This window comes from Elephantulus edwardii, unplaced genomic scaffold, assembly GCF_000299155.1.
Source record: "Elephantulus edwardii isolate Elephantulus edwardi_28Jun2011 unplaced genomic scaffold, EleEdw1.0 scaffold00131, whole genome shotgun sequence".
NCBI classification, from domain to species: Eukaryota; Metazoa; Chordata; class Mammalia; order Macroscelidea; family Macroscelididae; genus Elephantulus; species Elephantulus edwardii.
Window position 1 is genome coordinate 2,405,424 of NW_006399881.1, and position 17,764 is coordinate 2,423,187.

The 17,764-nt window shown below is 37.0% G+C and overlaps 1 protein-coding gene across 4 annotated transcripts in view; it reads right to left on the bottom strand.

Moving 5' to 3' along the window:
* LOC102864624 (kelch-like protein 13-like) overlaps positions 1–17,764 on the bottom strand; it is a 153,545-nt gene that overhangs the window by 35,948 nt on the left and 99,833 nt on the right. For all 4 annotated transcript variants that reach the window (XM_006893763.1, XM_006893760.1, XM_006893762.1 and 1 more), the window contains one exon: positions 14,274–14,415. In XM_006893763.1, coding sequence (XP_006893825.1) covers positions 14,274–14,415 — 142 coding nt within the window. The remainder of the gene's footprint in view (positions 1–14,273; positions 14,416–17,764) is intronic.

Below are 17,764 nucleotides of genomic sequence, written 5' to 3' on the forward strand. Positions count from 1 at the left end.
GGCGGAGAGAAAAGTGCAGCAATGAATGAATGGAAATCCAAAATCTCTGTAAATGTTCATTAAAATTATTTTTTAAAAACCAGCAAAAACTTTGTAAATAAACCAGAATTAAAAAAAAAAATTGGGAAATATACAACATGGTGAATTTAACCAATGCCAGTGAAGTACAAATGAAAAGTCATTGAAATGAAAAAATGTTGTTACATATATTTTACCATAATAAGGGATGAGCAAATATGAAGAACTATATGCCAATATATTTGGCAACTTAATTGAAATGAAATAAATAAACTACAAAAGTTTATTCTAAAAGAAGTAAATAACTTCAGTAGCCGTATATTTATTTAAAAAATGAATTTGAATATAAAAGCCTTCACCCTCAAAAAATTCTCTATGCTCAGATAATTGCACTGATGAATTGAAAGAAATAATAGCAATGATACACAAATGCATCAGGAAAATGGATGTGACTGCTGCTGTTACGTGCCACTGAGTTGACTATAAATCACAGCAACCCTGTGGACAACAGATTGGATCCTGCGCCCTCCTTAGGCTCTCTGGAATGCTTGAGCCCTTTGTTTATCTGGGTTTTTATTTTTTTTTAAAAAAATTTTTTTAAACGTGATTTTAACAAAAGTGTAGCGGCATTAGATTTTCATTCATTCATTGTTGCACATTTTACCCCTCTCCCTTCCTTCCCCCTCCTCCATTTCACTTTTTAAAAAATATTCATTCAATATTGCACAATTACCTACCTTCCTCCTCTCCCCCCCAGCCCTGTCCCAGTCCTCTTTACAATGATATCTCTCTTATTCTGGGTTGTTGTCATACGCATAATGCCTAATCATATACGCATTTTAGACAGTTCTTTCATCTGTTCCAATGCAATGGTCATTATCTAGCCACTCTTATCCTATTCTCCTACCATCTTCCCATGTCACACTTGCTTTACAACAGTGGTGCTATGTGGTATTTATCCTTTATGACTGAGATATTTCATTCAGAATGATGTCCTCCAGGGTTGCCTGTGTGTAATGTTTTATGTGTTCATTGTTTTTCAGTGCTGTGTAGTATTCCATTATCTGAATAGAACAGTTTTTATATCCATTCATTTGTTGATGAGCACTTGTATTGCTTTCATCTCTTTGCTATTATAAATAATGCAGCAACAAACTTGGGTATGCATATATCTGTTTGGATGGTGGTTCTGGTTTCTTTAGGGTAGATTACTAGTAGTGGAATCACTTGGACAAATGATATTTCTATTTCCAGCTTTTTTAAAAAGTGCCAAATGGCCTTCCATAGAGGTTGCACCATTTTACACTCCCACCAACAGTGAATAAGGGTTCCAATCTCTCCACAACATCACAAACCTTTATTATTTGCTTCTCTATTGAACTTTAGTATTGTTATTGGGGTGAGATGATATATCATAATTATTTTTACTTGCATCTCTCTGACAGCCATGGATTTTGAACATTTCTTCATGTGTTTGTTTGCCATCTGAATGTCTTCTTTGGTGAAGTGTCTATTCATATCCTGTGCCCATTTTGTGATTGGGTTGTTTACCTTTTTCTTGTTGAGGTGCTAGAGTAATCTATACAGTTTAGATATGAGTCCCTTATTACCAAATATTTTTCCCCAGTCTGTGGCATTCCTTTTTACCCTGTTGTAAAAGTTTTTGGGTGTACATAGGGATTTGATTCTTAGAAGGTCCCATTCATCTATTTTTGTTCTCTCTTAGTTGTAGGGAGCCCACTCTTATAGTTACTGTGTTGACCCATCTTGTTGAAGGAGCAAAATTAATGAGGAATGAGCACATTCCAACTAATTTTATGCGGCCAGCATTGCCCTAATACCAAAATCAAGCCATCAAATAGAACCAAGACCAAAAACTTTCATGAACAGATGTAAAAATCCTTGACAAAAATTCAACTATGTAAATCTAATTGTTGTTAGATGCTATCAAGTCAAATATAACTCATGACAACCCTATGAACAACAGATCTGAACCCTGTCCTATATTATGCCAACCTCATCATCTCTGATACACTTGAGTCCATTGCTGCAATCACTATGTCAACTCATCTGGTTGAGGGTTTTCCTTTATTTCACCCACCCTCCACCTTTCCATGCAAGACGTCCCTTTGCAAGGAACAGCCTCATCTACCTACATGCCCAAAGTAGTTGAAATGAAACTTTTCCATCTTAACTTCAAAACAGCATTCTTTAAATCTAATAATAGATAAAAGGGACAATATCATAATCATGTGAAGTTTATCCCTGAAATGCAATGTTAGTTTGCCATTGATAAACCAATCAATATAATACATCGCATAAATAGAATTTTTAAAAAAGTAACATAATCTCAGTAGGTGAAAGAAAGTAGTTGATAGGAAATGAAAATAAAAAGATGGCAAACCTACAGCTAGTATCATAGTTAACGGTAAATGACTGAATGTTTTCTCCACTAAGGTCAGGAACAAGGCAACAATGTACATTTTCATCATCTGTATTCAACACTTGTCTGGAGGTTTTAACAAGTGCAATAAAGCAAGAAAAATAAATGGAAAGTAGCAGACTGGAAAAGAAGAAATAAAGCTAAGTTAACTACTTGTAGAAAACCCTTTGCAACCTACAGCAAACCTTCTTATAAATAAGTTTGCCAGGAGACATGACCAATATGCAGAAATTTCCTGTATTACTACAGAGTAGCCCTGGTGGTGTAGTTGATCGTACACATATAGGGCTGTTAACTGAAAAGCTGGTGGTTCAACTCCATCAGCCACTGTACAGCAGTATTATGGGCAGCTTCCTCCTGTAAAAATCAAACCACAACCACTGCTTTCAAGTTGTTTCTGACACATAGTCACCCTCCATTGGAATTGTGAGGCTGTAATATTTTTTTTTTGAGGCTGTAATATTTAAAGACAGAGATTGTCCATCTTTCTCCCAGGAACAGTAAGTAGATTTGAACTGATAACTTTCCAGGTTAGCCTCCTGACACTCTACACCACCAAGGTTCCTTAAACATCCCGGGGGTCAGGGGTATTTTCAAGCTTTATATGTTTGAGTAAGCATAGCCAGCACTCAGGAAGTGATTTGTTCCCATCTGGGTAAGCAACCTACAATTACTACATACTGCCACCAGCTAAAGTAAGGTTACCAAATGGCAATTTGAAATTCATCCCTTTGGTTTGTTGGTTTTGTTTGTATTCCAGAAGAGAGAAAGGGGAGGCAGGCAAGATGATACTCTTTAAAATTCTATTAGGTCTAACAGGAAAAAGGGACTACACCCAGCAGCATACATAACTTTAGCAGAGGATATATCTCTACATTCCTATTAGTATATTGTTATTATATACATTCAAGTTGACTATGGGTCATAGCAACTCTATAAAAAACAGAACTGAATCTTGTCCTATCCTGTGCCATTCTCATGCTCTCTGATAGACTTAGCCTATTATGGCAGTCGCCACATCAATCCATGTCAGTCAAGGTTTCCTCTCCTTCTATGACCCTCCACCTTCTGACTGGGCCCTCCTTACAACATGTAAGACAAAGTTTTACCGTCCTTGCCTTAGTATAGCAAAGCCAATGGAGGGCAAAGTTAAGTAATTTTCCTTATCAAAAACAAACACTCTGAGGGAATGGCTTGCTGGTCCTGGGGCTCTGGGATCATAGTCATGGGAGATGTCAAGATGTCTATGTTAACTGGCACAACATAGCCCACAAAGATTTGTTGAGCTTTGGTGAGCAGGAGATGGGGTCTTAACATTCTTTGTCCAAAACAAAGAAGAGAATCTAAAAGCAAAGATTCACAGAAACATTTATTTGAAAGGATAGTGTTTGGCTACTAACATTGAGCACTTTCAAAGGAATCACAGTAGAAGATCCTAGTTAGAGCGAGAGGGGTAGGGAGTGGGGAAATCTCAAATGCTTAAAGAAGTCAAGGATTACTAACCTAACGAAGACAAGTGGAATTTCCAAGACTATAGCCTCTGTAAACCCTATGAACCTGGAGAAAGGAAGAAAGTTATACATATGTTCAGGTCTTTCATTCATAGGGTTACTATGTTTTGCCCACGGTTTGACAGCACTTAACAACAATGGCAACAACATAGTCCTCAGTCACCCTTTAAACCTGGGGGAAAAAAAGTAAACTTTGCTATTCAACTTTCAGCTGAACAATTAGCCTATAGAATGAACACTAGGGAGGCAATCATCTCTTAAAATAATCAAACATAAAAAGTCAAAAGGACAGCATTTGCCTAAAGACAAAGCCCAGACTGCAGGAAAGAGTAAGATACAATGATTAATGGAAATGAGGATTACAAGGAGGATGTGGGGAGAGGATCAGAATTGCACTGTGATTATTTTAAAGTAAAATGTTTATGAACGGGTAAATGGAAAAGTAATTTGTTTTGTAAACCTTCACTCAAATCACAATAAAAGCAAAAAAGGGGAGAGGAAATAACATCTTCACTGTTACCCATGTACAATTATCTTTTAGCCTAGGTTAATACATATTTTTAAACTTTTAGCCTATGAACAACTTAATATTTGTATCTATTATATTTCAAATGCTGAATATAGTTTATGGCAAGATTCAGGGAAATTGGAATACAAATTTACAACTTGCATTAGTTTTTGTAGTGTAGTTTCTGTAGTGGCTATGTGACCTAGGGAAAGCCTTTTAGCCTTCCTACCCTTCTATATCATGGAGATAATAATCTTCACTTTTTTATCTCACAGGATTGTTACAAATAACAAATGAGACAGATCTATATTAAAGTGATTAATAAGCTGTCATCCAAAATCTTTTATGGCATAAACACCAATAAGAACAGTAAGATGCATTGATTAATATTCCCTCTGTGCCAGATATACTACTAACCACTTTAAGGGTATTCTCTTTTTCTTTTCTTTTTTTTAATTATTTTTGTGTGTACCGTCAAATTAGATCTGACGGGTACAGGAGGAGATTATCCCTCCTTCTCCAGCATAGCATCTGGTGGATTCGAACCACACGCCTCTGGGATTGCAGTGCAGCTTCTTGTCACTAGGCCACCAGAACTCCCTGGGTATTCTCTTTTTCAATAATTATAATATATAGAAATGTATTAACCATTCATCATGATCTCAAATGTAGATTCTAGCTTTATAAAAATAACAAATTAGGCCTTAGACCTAGAGAACATCATTGCAAAAGGATATTATTAAAGGCTAAATTGTATGACTGGCCTAGTGGTAAGGAGCTGCACTGTCAACCCAAAGGCATGCAGTTAAAATACACCAGCTGTTCCTGGAGGGTCAGCTATAAATCAGTTCCAACTCCGCAGTATTCACCAATAACAATGGGTATAACTAGGAGAAACCACATATCCACTTTAGTCAAGAAAAGATTTGTAAAGGTCAGATAGGCCATTATGAATGAGTAGGAATTTATCAACAATTAATTAAAGGGCAATTCATGGAAAGAAAATGGCATGTGTAAAGACAATGAAGTGTGATGAAACAAGGCATATTCTGGAAGTAGTGATTAATCAGGAATATTTCAGGCATTTTCCATGGAAACATCCTGGAAAGAGTCTTTCCAGTCAGGCTGCTAACCAAAAGGTCAGCAGTTTGAATCCTCCAGTTGCTCTGTGGGAGAAAGATGAGCAATCTTCTCTCATAAAGACATTCTGGGACCCAAAGGAGGGTTGTAATGAGTTGGATCTGTTTCAGTGCCAGTGGGTTTGGGTTTAAGAGGGTCTACTTTAGGGGATCATAGAACTAAATGCTTTCGGAGAAATTTAAAAATCACATATATGATAATGGATTTGTATCTAAAATTCTCTAAAGAATTCTTAGAACTTGGTAATAAAAAGAGAAATAACAAAAAAAATTGGACAAAATCTCTGAAAAGACATTTCTCCAAAGAAGTTATGGAGATAGTAAGCAAAGGCAAACATGCTCAATGTCCTCAGTGATTTGGGTAATGCAAACCCAAACCACAATGAGATAGCACTTCTATTAGATTTCTTTTTTTAAAATGGAAAATAACAAGTGTTGGCAAGGCTGTGGAAAAATTGAAATGCTTATATACTCCTGGTGAAAATGTAAAATGGTGTAGCCACTTTGGAAAACAATTTGGCAGTCTCTCAAGAAATTAGATATTAAATTACCATATGACTCAGTAATTGAACTTCTAGATATACTCAAAACAATGGCAATGTATATCCCCATAAAATGTGTACATGAGTCTGCATAGCAGTATGATTAAAACAACTCAAATGTCTATCAAGTGATGAATAGATAAACAAAATAAGGTAATGTTCATGCTATCGAATATTTTTTAGTCTCCAAAAGAAATGAAATACTGATATATGCTACCACATAAATGAACCTTAAAGGCATTATTTAAGTGAAAGCAGAATGACACAAAAGGTCCCAAATATAATACCATTTCAATCAGATTCTAGAACAGGGATATCTATAGAAACAGAAGCTCTGGTGATCTAGTGGTAAGGCAGGTTGATGTTCCTTAGGAGAAAGATGAGCAATCTCCTCCCGTGTGATTTACAGCCTCAGAAAACCCACTGGAAGTCAGCTGTAAGTTGGTTCCAACTTGAAAACAGAAAGTAGATTTTTAAAAAATTCTTTTTATTTCTTTTTCAATTTATTATTTTTGTGGATGTGTGTACCGTCAAATTGGATCTGACTGGTACAGAAGGAGATTGCCCCTCCTTCTCCAGCAGACTGGTGCACTTGAACTGCACACCTTTGGAATTGCAGTGCAGCTTCTTGCCACTAAGCCACTAGAGCTCCCTAGAAAGTAGATTTTTGGTTGCTTTATGTGAGGGGGGGGTGTCAGCTAAAGGACATGAATTTTCTTTTAGAGATGATTAAAATATTCTGAGTTGATGGCTGTACAACTATGGATATACTAAAGCCACTGAGCTATGCACCCTAAATGAGTAAATATACAGTATGTGAAGTGTATCTCAAGAAAACAGTTTAAAAAAACTGAAGGTTCTAGGAGGGGGTATGATTTCATAAATTATCTCAAAATAGCTTAGTGAAAGAAATCTATTGACCTGAGATAAATAAGAGTCAAGGACTAAAGGTTTCCACAAAATGTGACCACAACTATAGCAGTCGTAATTGAGTGGGGGAAATTAAATACCCTTAATCTTGCCAATCACTAGTTAAGCTAATGTGGCTGATCTTCTCTGATAGAGTAAGAGTAATTTACACTGCTTAACTCCATCATAGATTCTCCAGGGATTTGTTCAGGACTCTAGGAATTCAAGCCTATTATGTATCAAAAGTCTTTCGAGGCACTTTCTTTGACAGCCTAGTTTGCTGGCGCCTATTTAATGGAAATGACTAATCTGCTAGAGCAGTTCAAGCCAACCAGATGGATGCCTTATTTGGCACTCCCGTCATTTCTGATCGGCTACACTTCTTTTGACACCTTCTTTGTTTTGGCTGGAGTGGAAGAAAAAGAAATGAACTTTTATTACCCACCTCACACTCCTATAAAATATCACATTTAATCTTCACATTTTCACCCTGATTACAGATGAGGAAAATGGTCTGGAGAGAATAAGTAACTTTCCCCCAAAGTCACACATCCAGCAGGTAAGTGGCAAAGGTAGATTCTAGTTTGCACCCAAACTCAGGTTCCTCTTACTAGTTAATCTAGTGAGCAATCCCTACAGGGGGAAACTTGTTAAAACAGTCTCTCCCCAATGTTCTACTCCCAAGCCAGCTGCTTCCAATGTCTTTTGAAGCTGGAGTTTGAGATAATGCTAATTTTAAAATAATGACAACATTTATACATTAAATGCTTCTCTGGCTTGTTCCCTTGACAACCCCACACCTAAGATTAGACACAAACATATTCTTTGTTAGTACTTGGACTTAAAAATCTCAGCTTCAGAGAACATAATTCTAAACCCACTTTTAAACAGATCATGCAGGGCTTTTCAAAGGTAATATAAAGTGGTTACTCTCTACTAGCACAGAAAATATTTTAACAACACAGAAAATCAGTTGAAGAAATATCATCTTCAGGTAATGCAAATATTCACGAACTTTCACATCCTACCTCCAGCCTGCACCAGCAGAGTCTGAGCTAAAACATTGTGCTAAGGCACTCAACCAAATGTCACTGTAAAAATCAGTTTCTTTTTATACTTAGAAAAAGGTGAAAACCTTCATTCATAAGCTTCCCTAATACTTTTAGACCTTTTACTATACACCAATATTGATGCCTAGAAATTTACTATGCTTTTAGTAGGAACTAATGTTGATCTGAGCTCTGGTGGCTTAGTGGTAAGGAGCTGTGCTGCCAACTCAAAGGAATACAGTTCAAATCCTCCAGGGTGATTTATTGCCTCTGAAAACCCAACGGAGGGTCCGCTGTGGATTAAGTCTGACTCTCTCATACCCCACAATCACAAGATTAATGTATATACATACATTCATCCATGTAAAGGGTACATCATTTCTTTGCATTTGGTATATTCACAGAATTGTGCAATTACTTCCACAGTTAATTTCAGAACATTTTTATTACTCACAAGAAGAAATGCATGCCCTTTAGCTTTCACTCCCCTGTCCCATTTTCCACAACCCTAGCAACCACTACAGATTTACCCATTCTACACAGGAATGAAATGAGACACAGTACGTGGCCTTCTGTGACTACTTTCTTTCACTTAACATAATATTTTCACAGTTTATCCAAGCTGAGACACATATCAGTAATTCATTCCTTTTTATGGGCAGTAATAGTCTATTAGGGAGCTCTAGTAGCCTAGTGGAAAGAAGCTGCATTGCAGTCCCAAAGGCACAAGGTTCAAGGCCACCAGCTGCTCTGCGGGAGAAGAATGGGCAATATCCACCCATGGGATTAAGTGCTTCTTAAAACTCACTGGAGAGTCAGCTATGGGTCAGTTCTAACTCTACGGTACTCAACAACAACATCCTATTGTATTGAATATGCAACAAATCTTCCATGAGATTCTGATGCATGCTAGCACTTTTTTTATTAGATATGCAGTATTTATTTTACAGTGATATATATCGTATATGTTCATTTACTTACATCTTGGATATATAGTTATAAGCATAAAATACTCTTTTTACTCTGAAATACATAAATGATATACGTATTTTTTTAGTCCAATTAGATCATGATAGGTACTTCAAATAGGAAGGAAAATCATAGGACAAAATAAAAACTAAACAAACAAACCCTAACAAAAAAATCCCTCAGTGCTGTCAAGTTGGAACTGACTCATAACTGACTCTCCATTTGTTTTCTGAGGCTGTAAATCATGAGGGAAGAGATTGCCTATCTTTGCCACTTGGAGCTACTGGTGTAATCAAGCCACCTGAGAAGCTTAGTGTTTGAATTAGCGGCAATAAACTCCTAAAGGCTACGCCACCAGAGGTCCCTTGACCAAATTAAAAAAATAGAACAAATAAAGCTTTAAACACAGTCAGCTACACAATGATTATTTGTGATTGGTGTTAGCTGTCTACGTGAGTTTGTTATGGCAAGTATTGTCGTAACACTTTTGAACTTTACATATCTCTGGATCTCTCTCACCACACTGAAGTGGCTTTCATTTTTTGGGTTTAAATTCGTTTTCAAAAATTGTTGTTCTTGCATGGAGTTGCTCAGCTTGATGGGTGGAGGAGGGTGAGCTGGAGAGTGGGGGAATCCAGTGTAAGGGACAATGTATACAAACCTTCTAGGTAAACCAGGGTAAAAAAATATATATATTGCAAGAAATTTTTTTAAAAAGTGAATTGAGGGGAATGGTGGTTAATGCACAGCAGTGACTGAAAATCCAACTTTTCTGTATATTTTCATTAAGATCACAATGGAAAAAATTGTTGTTGCTAGGGGTCATAGTCATACCATAATAACCGCTCTTTAACACATGATTATTGGCAGGGAAAAGGAGTACTGGTGACTTAATGCATAATGTTTTGCACAGCTAACCAAAAATTTCTGTGCTTCAAATCCTCCAGCTACCTTGAGGGATAAAGATGGGCAGCCCCTCTCATAAATATTTATAGCCTCAGAATCACAGTGAAGGGTCACTAAGAGTCAGATTCAACAGTAGTGGGTTTGGTTTTATTGATATGGATGAGAAAGTTGTAGAGTGAAAGGGCAAATGGGGTATTCTAATTTTGAAGTTATTTTACAGTTCTTTGTATAAAGAGTACTTTAATATACAAAAATTTCTTCCTCTCATATTTCCCCTATTTGACTCCTTACTCTCTTTCCTTGATAACCTACAACCAATAACTAAAACATTTACATTGTATTATGATGCCAAGGGAGCCCCTGGGTGGTGCAGTTAAGCATTTGACTACGAGCTGAAAAGCTGAGATTCGAACCCACATAGAAACATCATGGAAGAAAAGCTTGATGATCTTCTGTGAGTTAGGATTTGAAAGCCCTATGTAACATGAACTTCATCTGCTCTGAGAACAGAGGAACCAAATGGGATCTGGCTGCCACTACTGACCATCCTAATCAAGGCCACAGATGGTCCCTAACAGAATGAAAGAAAAATGTGGAAGTTAGCACCATTAATCACCATCGCAAGAACATGGAAAGATCCCAAATGTTCAACCACAATCTAAATGGATTGAGAAATTACGGTACATTAACATAGCGGAATACTACGCAGCACACAGGAGCAATGATTTTGTAAATCACTATCTAACTTGGGAGGGACTGGAGAGTATTATGCTGAGTGAACTCACTCAGTCTCATAAGGACAAATACTGTATAAGATCATTAGAAACAGATAACTAGTAAAACGTGTATGAGGACCCAAGTGGGGGAGAGAGGAAGCAGAGGGGTGGGGATGGGCAACGTCGAGTGTAATCATAGGGTCACACAATTTGAAGAGTGAAGGGAGGGGAGGGTTAAGGAAATGGGAAAGATCCGATGTGAAAAATAATGTATACAATCTTTGCAAGTAAACCAGTATAAAATAATTTTTTTTTTAAAAAAAAGACAAAACTAAAACAAGACTGATTTGACTCGGTAAGATTAGAGGACTCCCTGAGACTACTGCCCTGAAGTATTATTTAAACTCTGAATGGAAACTAACTCCTGGGGTCACCTTGGAACTAAATAACAGATTGGTTTACAAAGTACTACCTGTAAGTATTGTGCTTTTTAAAAACAAAAACAAAACAACACACAAAACATCTGTATTAGACCAAACATTTAACAAATACTTTAAAGCAAAAATGAGACTGTAAAAGGGCAGGGAAACTAGATTAAGTTTCTATTCTGGAATAGAATTAGAATATTACGATACTGTAAAGAAAATAACCAATTCAATGAACAATTTGTATAAAAATTGTTCAATCAAACTTATACTTCTATGTAAACCTTCACCCAAAACACAATGAAATATCATTTTTAAAAAAGAAAACCTTATGAAACAGATCAACCCATCCAATGCCATGATGTTGTAGTTAGGTACTATTGAGTTGAGTTGTTATGTGCCATTGAGTGACCTGCGACTCATAGTGACCCTATGTACAGTGCATCTGAAGTTAGCCCTGTCCTGAGCCAGTCTCACTGATACCAACATACCTACTCTTATTGCCCCAGTTACTATATCAATCCATCTCATTCGGGGTCTTCCTCTCCTGCACTGTCCCTCCACTCTTCTGAGCATGATGTCCTTCTCCAAGGACTGGTCCCTCCTGGCCGCATGCCCAAAGCATGTGAGACAGAGCTTCAAAATCCTAGCCTCCAAGGAGAAACTTGGTTTCACCCTCTCCAAGACAGACCTATTTGTTTTCTTGGCAGTCCATGGTATGTCCAAGACTCTTCTTCTGCACCACAACTCAAAGGCATCAATTCTTCTTCTGTTATCCTTGGTCATTTTTCAGCTCTAATGCATAGCAAGTATTAGCAAAGACCATGACCTGGATCAGGCACACCTGAGTTTCTAAACTAACATTGTTGCTTCTCAGTACCCTGGAGTGGTCCCTGACAGCAGATTCCCTATGCAAATTGTTTTTTTTATTTCCTGACTGCTGGTGCCAAGAATGTTGATCGTGGAGCTGAGCAAGCTGTAATTGTTAACATCCTCCATCTCTTTCCTCCATCTGTCATGGTGCTGTCAACTGGCCCAGTGGTTGGAGTCTTTGTCTTCTTGATGTTGAACTTCAATCCATATTGAAGACTACAGTCCTTGACCTTCTGCAGCAAGTATTTCAGGTCTTCCTCAGTTTCGGCAAGCAAGGTTGTATCATCTGCGTAATACAGGTTGTTGATGAGTCTTCCACCAATCCTGATGCCACATTCCTCCTCATAGAGCCCAGCCTAAGAAATCCGTTCTGCATATAGATTTAAAAAGTATGGAGACAGGACATATTCCTGATGCACTCCTTTTCTCATTTTGAACCATGCAGTGTTTTCTTGCTTTCACAAGTTAAGTATGACTCAGCAATTTGATAGTAACTAATAACTTCCAAAGGAGAGAGAAAGCTTTTCCTTTCTGATGCCTACATTTCTGTTCTGATGATCCACACAGGACACTGGGCAGCCATCCTTAGATTCTAGCTCCCACTAGATACTATGAAAGGTGGAAGATATTTCACTGAGTCATAGAAGGACAAACCTAGTAGTAAATTAAGGGATCTTCTGGTCAAAGGTATTATTTTGGAAATAATAAAGATTGGATTTAAGTAAATCTTATGATAATCAAAAGCCACATGGTAAGTCTAAGCCTCTTCTCATAGAACCTAACAGAGAGAGGACTGGGCCCAAAGGAGGGTCTTAGATCAACTCTGGAGGAAGCCATTAGCAATAACTCTTTGCATTTCCTGGTGAGAGTATTTTTAACATCCATGAATGTAAGATTGTCAAGTCATGCTGTGAAAGAGTTCCTTCTACATGAACATAATAGAGGTTTTGGCCTTGAAAGATCATTGCCTCATTTTCAATCTATTGAAGCACCACTGACTTTGTCAAAGGCCTGTTAACTATAAAGGCTCTCTACTAAGGGTATACATGAAATTCATTTGAGGAGGTTTCTTTTAAAAGGTACCTGCTTGGGGCGGGGGGGGGGGCGAAAATCAAACATATTTTCCAAATATCACTAATATAATAAACTATTCCTGGACATCCAATATAATATTGTGTCATTCAGTAATGTCCACAGAGGTCAGATAATGTCTACAGAGGTGAGAAGTACATGGGTTGCTTATCCCTAAGCTGTTGATTTTTGTTGTGTGCCACTGTGTTGATTTGGATTCAAACTCACTTAGCATCCACTTCCTAAACAACATGCCTCTGAAAAGTCTATGAACTTTGATAAATGTCGATAGGTGTAGAGGGGCTTCAGGCCTTTTGTTCATAGGGTCGCTATGTGTCATGTTATGCTCAACTTGAAGGCAATCAACAACAACAACCTGGTGACAGAGTCTTAACTCTTTCGTAGGGTTTTCTTGGCTGTAATTTTTACGGAAGCAAACGATCGGGTCTTTCTGGGTTGGTTCAAACTGCCAATGGGTTAGTCACCAAGTATCTGTTGTATCACCAGGGCTCCTTACCCTTACACTAAACAGCTCTGCTTGTTGTGCCTTTTTTTTTAGTTCTTTTGACTTTCAACAGTTGTTCTGTCACTGCTTCTTTCACCTAACCGTGTGTTTGCATTCAGCAGCCCTCATCCTTTCTCCCACACGTACTACTGACAATATGGGGTGAAATATCAGATAAATATGATCTTTACAACTACGCTAACAGCAATAGTAAAAGAGATTGCAAGCAAGGAATACAAACTTTAGTGTAGGAACCTTGTGATATTTACACTGGCAGCTACGTAACAGAAAGTCAATGTTGCCAGATTGGGTAAACTTTAAGAAATTGGTATATAACTGTAAGACCTCTTTTATGTAGACAAAATACTCTGTATTTTGTCTACATAAAAAAGCTCTGGAGATTTTCCCCCCCTTTAGAATCAGTAACCATACAGCTCCCCCTCAAGATTTCTTTCCTGCTGAGTTTTCTAGGAGCCCTGGGGGTGTAGTTAATTTAGGCTGCTAACCAAAAGGTCAGTGGTTTGAATCCACCAGTCACTTTGTGGGAGAAAGATGTGCAGTTTCTTGTAAAGATTTACAGCCTCAGCAACCCAATGGACAGTCTCTCCGATTTGACTTGACTCCATGGAAGAAGGGAGTTTGGGTTTCTTAAAACATGTAAATGCAATGAAAGGAAGAGGTGAGATTACCTGTAACACCACAGAACTGTGGGTGTTGCTGGTAAAGGTGCGTGTGGTTCCTGCCTTGGAAGACTGCAAATGGGATGAGAGGCCCATTTCGCTGCTTCCAAGGGACAATTTCATGTGCTGGTCTTCCTCTTCCACCAGAGATCTAAAAATTATTAAAAAGAAGAGAAAAAGACAAATGAAAACATATGTAATTCACAAAGACCAGATTATTTAGAGAAATTATCTACCACTATTGTCAATCACCTGAGTAAAATGCATTTTGTTTCACCATATTTTAGCCTCATATGACTCTACTATGAGAGATATACATATATTTGTAAAATTATTTCGATGGTCAGAGAAGATAACTGAGAAATTAATTTAAAGGGAAAAGGAAATGGGAAAGATCCAGAGGGGATCTGGAAAGAGGGTAATGATGGGCATAGTTCAGTGTTGATTAATTCTATAAAGCATAATGAGTGGCAATGATTGTATGAAACACAATGTGAGTGAACGATACTGTGAAACACAATGTATAGAAACTTTGTAAGCAAACCAATATAGAATAAAGAATATTTTTTATTTAAAAAAAAAGATAAAGGTGCACCTAGGGGGAGGGTGAAATTGGTTCACATCTATAATCACAAAGGTTTTTTTTAGTGTTACCATAATTGTTTTGGTACTTTATTATGTAGCAATATCATCAAATTTTGTTCATTGTAGTTAAAATTAATTTGGAACACCTTCTTCTAAAGAGATGAAAACAGCAGTTTCCATTAACTAAATAGCCTTATGTATCAGATACATACTAAGAATTTAGCACACATTCTCTCATTTAATTCTTAAAACAGTCCAACATAATGGATTCTATTATAATCTCCTTTATATTAAGAGTATGAAAAATGAGCTGCAGAATATAAAAAGAACTTATCCAGAGTCACCAAGTTAATAAAGTGGTTGGGCCAAAATGTGAATCAAGGTCTAGTATGATTCTAACTCCAAGTTCTCATTAAAAACAGCCAAAGATGAACTGTGATCTATTTCCTCTTCAATTATTATAGTTCGAACAGCTCCAACTGAACAGACTTTGCAAGTAAAACAATTCCTTTTTCAACCACTATCTCTCATTTGAGCATTTAGTTGTGCAGTTCAAATCAAAAGCTGTTCCACAAGAGAAAGATGGGCAAACTTCTGTGTGATTTACTGCCTGTGAAAACCCACTGGAGGGTCAGCTATGAGTCAGTTCTTACTTAATAGTACACAACATCTCTCATTTGATGGGCTTTAGTACAGCAGAGATTGTGAGGATGACTCAGGACCTGGCATAATTGTGTTCTGTTGTACACAGGATCACTGTGAATTGGAACTGACTGCATGGCACCCAACAACATCTCTCATTTAAATTTGGACTGTTTTAGCTAAGTAGCTACTGTTGAGAGGAAGCTGCATCTTTTCAAAGACATGAATAAATATTACAAAAATAATTTTTCAGGGGATATAAAACAAGACTGAAGACCCTCTAGTCAATAGGTCTGTTATCTCCACCATGAGTATGAAAGAGTATCTTAAAAGTTAAAAACATCAGCTAGGCTCACTTAAAATTGTGCATAATGAAATGTCCTCACACTCAGGACTATCATAAAAGCACCTTTCACCGTCCTTAGACTATGCGGATTCCTGTTTGTTTTGGCACATATTGCTAGCATTATCTCTAGATCACCAAAGAGCAGAAGTCACAGCTGTGAATAAGCTGGTGGAGTTCATGATGCAGACTATTAGAGTGAACGTTAGGGAAGAAGGAATAACGGATTAACAAGTGTTAGATCTCTAATATTTATCCACTTATTTATATGTCACTTCACACACCTTAATGATCTGCTTTTCTAACTCTAAGCCATGTCATATAAAAAAATATTTTACCTTTTTTCTATTATACCTACAATCTAAGATGATTACTTTTCACAAGAAAAACACTTTTAAGACTAATATAATTTTAATAAAGATCTTGCTTTTGGATTCTGGCAACAATAAAATGGCTTTAAATCCTGCAATAATTAGCAAAAAAAAAAAAGTCTGGCCTTAAGGGTGACATCAATTCTTCTTAATGATATTAGTGCCACAGTAACCAAAAATGAATGAATAATATATAACCATGTTTTATTCAACCCTCATAGATATTTCATAAAGAAGAGAATAATTTAAACAGGATTTTAATAAGCATGAAAGAAAATGGATATAGCTTTCCACTGGATCTTAATATTTTTAAAAGACAAATATGGATACACATATATGTGTATAAATATTTTTTCACATACAGCATATGTTGTGGCTATTAAACACATATACACAGTTTTCAAAAACAACTTTGAATAAGCATTTAAAATTGAAGAATGAACCGGAAAAATGGGAATGAGATTGATGAAGACTAGTACCTCTAACTAGAAAATTTCCATTTACTTGCATTTATTTTAATAGGCTATTTAAGCATACTGTTTAATTATAGTTTCTGTATTCTCTGCACAGGACATAGCACATGGAAGGCTTAATATATGTTCTCCGAATGAAGACAGAATCTCATTTTTATGGATCATTCAAGTCATTTCTGGATCATGCAATGCTTAAATGACCATCAATTATGATTTTTATAGAACCACAGATGTAAGAAGGGCAGGAATAAAACTGAAACCACATCAATCCCATGATATATTCTGGAAATTGTGAGGTTTTTTTAAAAAAAAAAAAAAACTCTGATAAGGACTTGTTTACTTGTCATTTGTTTCTTATTAAAAAAACAAAAATGTGGAAAAAAGCATCCTTTTCTTGGCAAGATATGTGGCTGACTTTCTGCTAATTAATTACTCCAAAAGCTTACAATGCTTCACCGAAGCCATCTTTTTTCCTGACATTTCACCAGCATCTTTTGACTTTTTAACATTCAAAACACTCCCTATTATTTCTGCATCAGTAACGATACATGCATGTCAACCTTCTTAGCAGATTCAATATTCCCTTCTAACTCCTTTTCATTAAGGTTATTGATTAGATGTGAAGCAGCATTGTTCTTCAACACAGAAAGGAGATGACCCCTCGCCACACATTCTGGGTTACAATTTTATCCGACTATCCTTAAAGAAATGGTAATTTTAACAATTCCAAGAACAAATAACATTTTTAAAAAATCTTACATTTTCCCCTATTATATGTTGTTGTTATAAGCCTTTGAGTTTGAATCAAACCAATGCCGACCCTTTAGTGGGCTTTCAGAGGCTGTAAATGCCATGGGAGGCTATTGCTGCCCATCCTTTCTCCTGGAGAGCCACCAGTGGATTTGGTCCAACTAACTTTTCCTTGGCAGCAAAGCTCCTTACCCAGTAGGTCACCAGAGTTCCAATTACATGTTGTTGTTCAGTGCCGTTGAGTCACTTGCGACGCATAGCGACCCTATGTACAACAGCCCTAAACCCTGCTCTATCCTGTGCCAATCGCATTGCCTCTGACACACCCATCCCAAT